Source organism: Penaeus chinensis, chromosome 14 (genome assembly GCF_019202785.1).
Source record: "Penaeus chinensis breed Huanghai No. 1 chromosome 14, ASM1920278v2, whole genome shotgun sequence".
NCBI classification, from domain to species: domain Eukaryota; kingdom Metazoa; phylum Arthropoda; class Malacostraca; order Decapoda; family Penaeidae; genus Penaeus; species Penaeus chinensis.
The window spans coordinates 1,906,763-1,909,262 of NC_061832.1; the positions used below are offsets into that span (position 1 = coordinate 1,906,763).

Genomic DNA, 2,500 nt, shown 5'->3' on the forward strand with positions numbered 1-2,500 from the left:
TTGCGACAAATCTTGTTCATAACTGGTGACGGAAAAGTAATTGTTATGTGGTTTATCTTCATGACACAATAGAACACAGAATATTTTAATATTTCAAACAGCGCATCATGCTACGGATATTGTAAGCATATTACATGTAATATTGGTATGACAGGCATCCGAGGAGGCGTCTGAAGAGTTCGAACCCGCCAAGTACGACTTCGACTGGGCTGTGAAGGACGACGACTCCGACAACGACTTCGCGCACGAGGAGTCCCGCGACGGCGACCACACTCAGGGGTCGTACTACGTGCAGCTCCCCGACGGCCGCCTGCAGAAGGTCACCTACTACGTGGACGGCGACTCAGGCTACGTGGCCGACGTGACCTACGAGGGCGAGGCTCAGTTCCCAGAGTCCCAGGAGTCTCAGGAGGCGCCCGTGTACGCCCCTCCCAGGCCCTCCTACGGGTACCCCCAGTAAAGGGACGCAATCGCTCACTTCCCGACGATCAATGAGTGAATGAGTCACCAGTGTTTGTCATGATTTATTTTCTTAATTTAAGTTCCCGCCAGTGGCACCGCGCCTCAGTATGGCGTCTGTATTTATGACATATATATTTTTTTCCTATAATATATATCTTCTTTGCCTTTAGATTGTCTTTCAAAGAGAAACGTTAATGCGAAGACCTACAGATTTACCATTTACTCAGAACTTCTTAACAATTATCAGTTTTGTAATTTATCTATCAGAAAAAATGGCGCCATCATGGATACCCGTAAATATGTCACAGAAAAATACGCCGGTGTTCCTACGCAACAAACGGCGCCATTTTCCTCTTTGTCCGCTCTTGGCCGACCGGCTGCTCGCGCTTTTATTTCGATCTTTTGATCTTCCTTTTTTCTGCTTCGATCGTTTCTGGGCAAAACAAAAAAAAGAGGATTTTCCTAAGGCAATATTAGATGAAAAGGGTGACATTTTCCCCACAAAATCTGAGATAACAGTTTCTTCTATGAAGGAACGATGCAAGATGGTGATCATTTTTTAAAATCTTAATATATACAGTGCATATGTCTATATATGTATATATAAGTATATGGATATACAACACGAGCGTATACGCACACACACACACACACACACACACACACACACACACACACACACGCCCACACACACGCACACACACACACACACACATACACACTCACACACACACACACACACACACACACACACACACACACACACACACACACACACACACACACACACACACACACACACACACACACACACACACACACACACACACACGCACACACACGCGCGCGCACACACACACACACAGACATACACACACACACATACACACACACACACACACACACACACACACACACACACGCACACACACACACACAGACATACACACACACACACATACACACACACACACACCCACGCGTGCGCACACACAAACACACAAATCCACATACACACAAAGATACATGTTATAGGGGAAAAAAAAATATATATCATAAATACAGACACCATACTGAGGCGCGGTACCACTGGCGGGAACTTAAGAGAACGAATGAGGTGGAAGAGGAAAAGGAGGGAAGTGGGAAGAGAGGAAAAGGAGGGAAGTGGGAAGAGAGGGAAAGGAGGGAAGTGGGAAGAGAGGGAAAGGAGGAAAGTGGGAAGAGAGGGAAAGGAGGGAAGTGGGAAGAGAGGGAAAGGAGGGACGTGGGAAGAGAGGGAAAGGAGGGACGTGGGAAGAGAGGGAAAGGAGGGACGTGGGAAGAGAGGGAAAGGAGGGACGTGGGAAGAGAGGGAAAGGAGGGAAGTGGGAAGAGAGGGAAAGGAGGGACGTGGGAAGAGAGGGAAAGGAGGGACGTGGGAAGAGAGGGAAAGGAGGGACGTGGGAAGAGAGGGAAAGGAGGGACGTGGGAAGAGAGGGAAAGGAGGGAAGTGGGAAGAGAGGGAAAGGAGGGACGTGGGAAGAGAGGGAAAGGAGGGACGGGGGAAGAGAGGGAAAGGAGGGAAGTGGGAAGAGAGGGAAAGGAGGGACGTGGGAAGAGAGGGAAAGGAGGGAAGTGGGAAGAGAGGGAAAGGAGGGACGTGGGAAGAGAGGGAAAGGAGGGAAGTGGAAAGGGCTTCAGGTGGGAGGAGAGGAGTGAATCAAAGGAAGATTTGGGAGCGAGAGGAGGCAGCAGAACGGAAAAGGGAAAGGGAGAAGTAGAGAGAGACGGAAAGGAAAAGGGAGAGAGGAGGATAGAGGTAGAGGAAGGAGTTTGAAAGAGGGACAGAGGAGTGAAGCGCCTCATAATTTTTCGTTCGTTGACAAACACACACACACACACACACATATATATATTTATTTTTTTCCCCCTTTTCCTCCTCCACCTCCTTCGCTCCCTTATCCCATTCCCTCCCTCCCCCCTCCCCCCTTCTCTCTAAACCCTTTTTCCCTTCCCCTTCCCTTTCCTCCTCTCCGCCCCCTTCTCCTCTTTATTCCCC

At 49.1% G+C, this 2,500-nt stretch overlaps 1 protein-coding gene across 1 annotated transcript in view; it reads left to right on the top strand.

Moving 5' to 3' along the window:
• The window catches only part of LOC125032044 (cuticle protein 7-like), a 4,460-nt gene extending 3,829 nt beyond the window's left edge, over window positions 1-631 (top strand). Inside the window, exon 4 of the mRNA XM_047623005.1 lies at window positions 155-631. Coding sequence (XP_047478961.1) covers window positions 155-460 — 306 coding nt within the window. The 3' untranslated portion in view covers window positions 461-631. The remainder of the gene's footprint in view (window positions 1-154) is intronic.
• The last annotated feature ends 1,869 nt before the right edge of the window (window positions 632-2,500 follow it).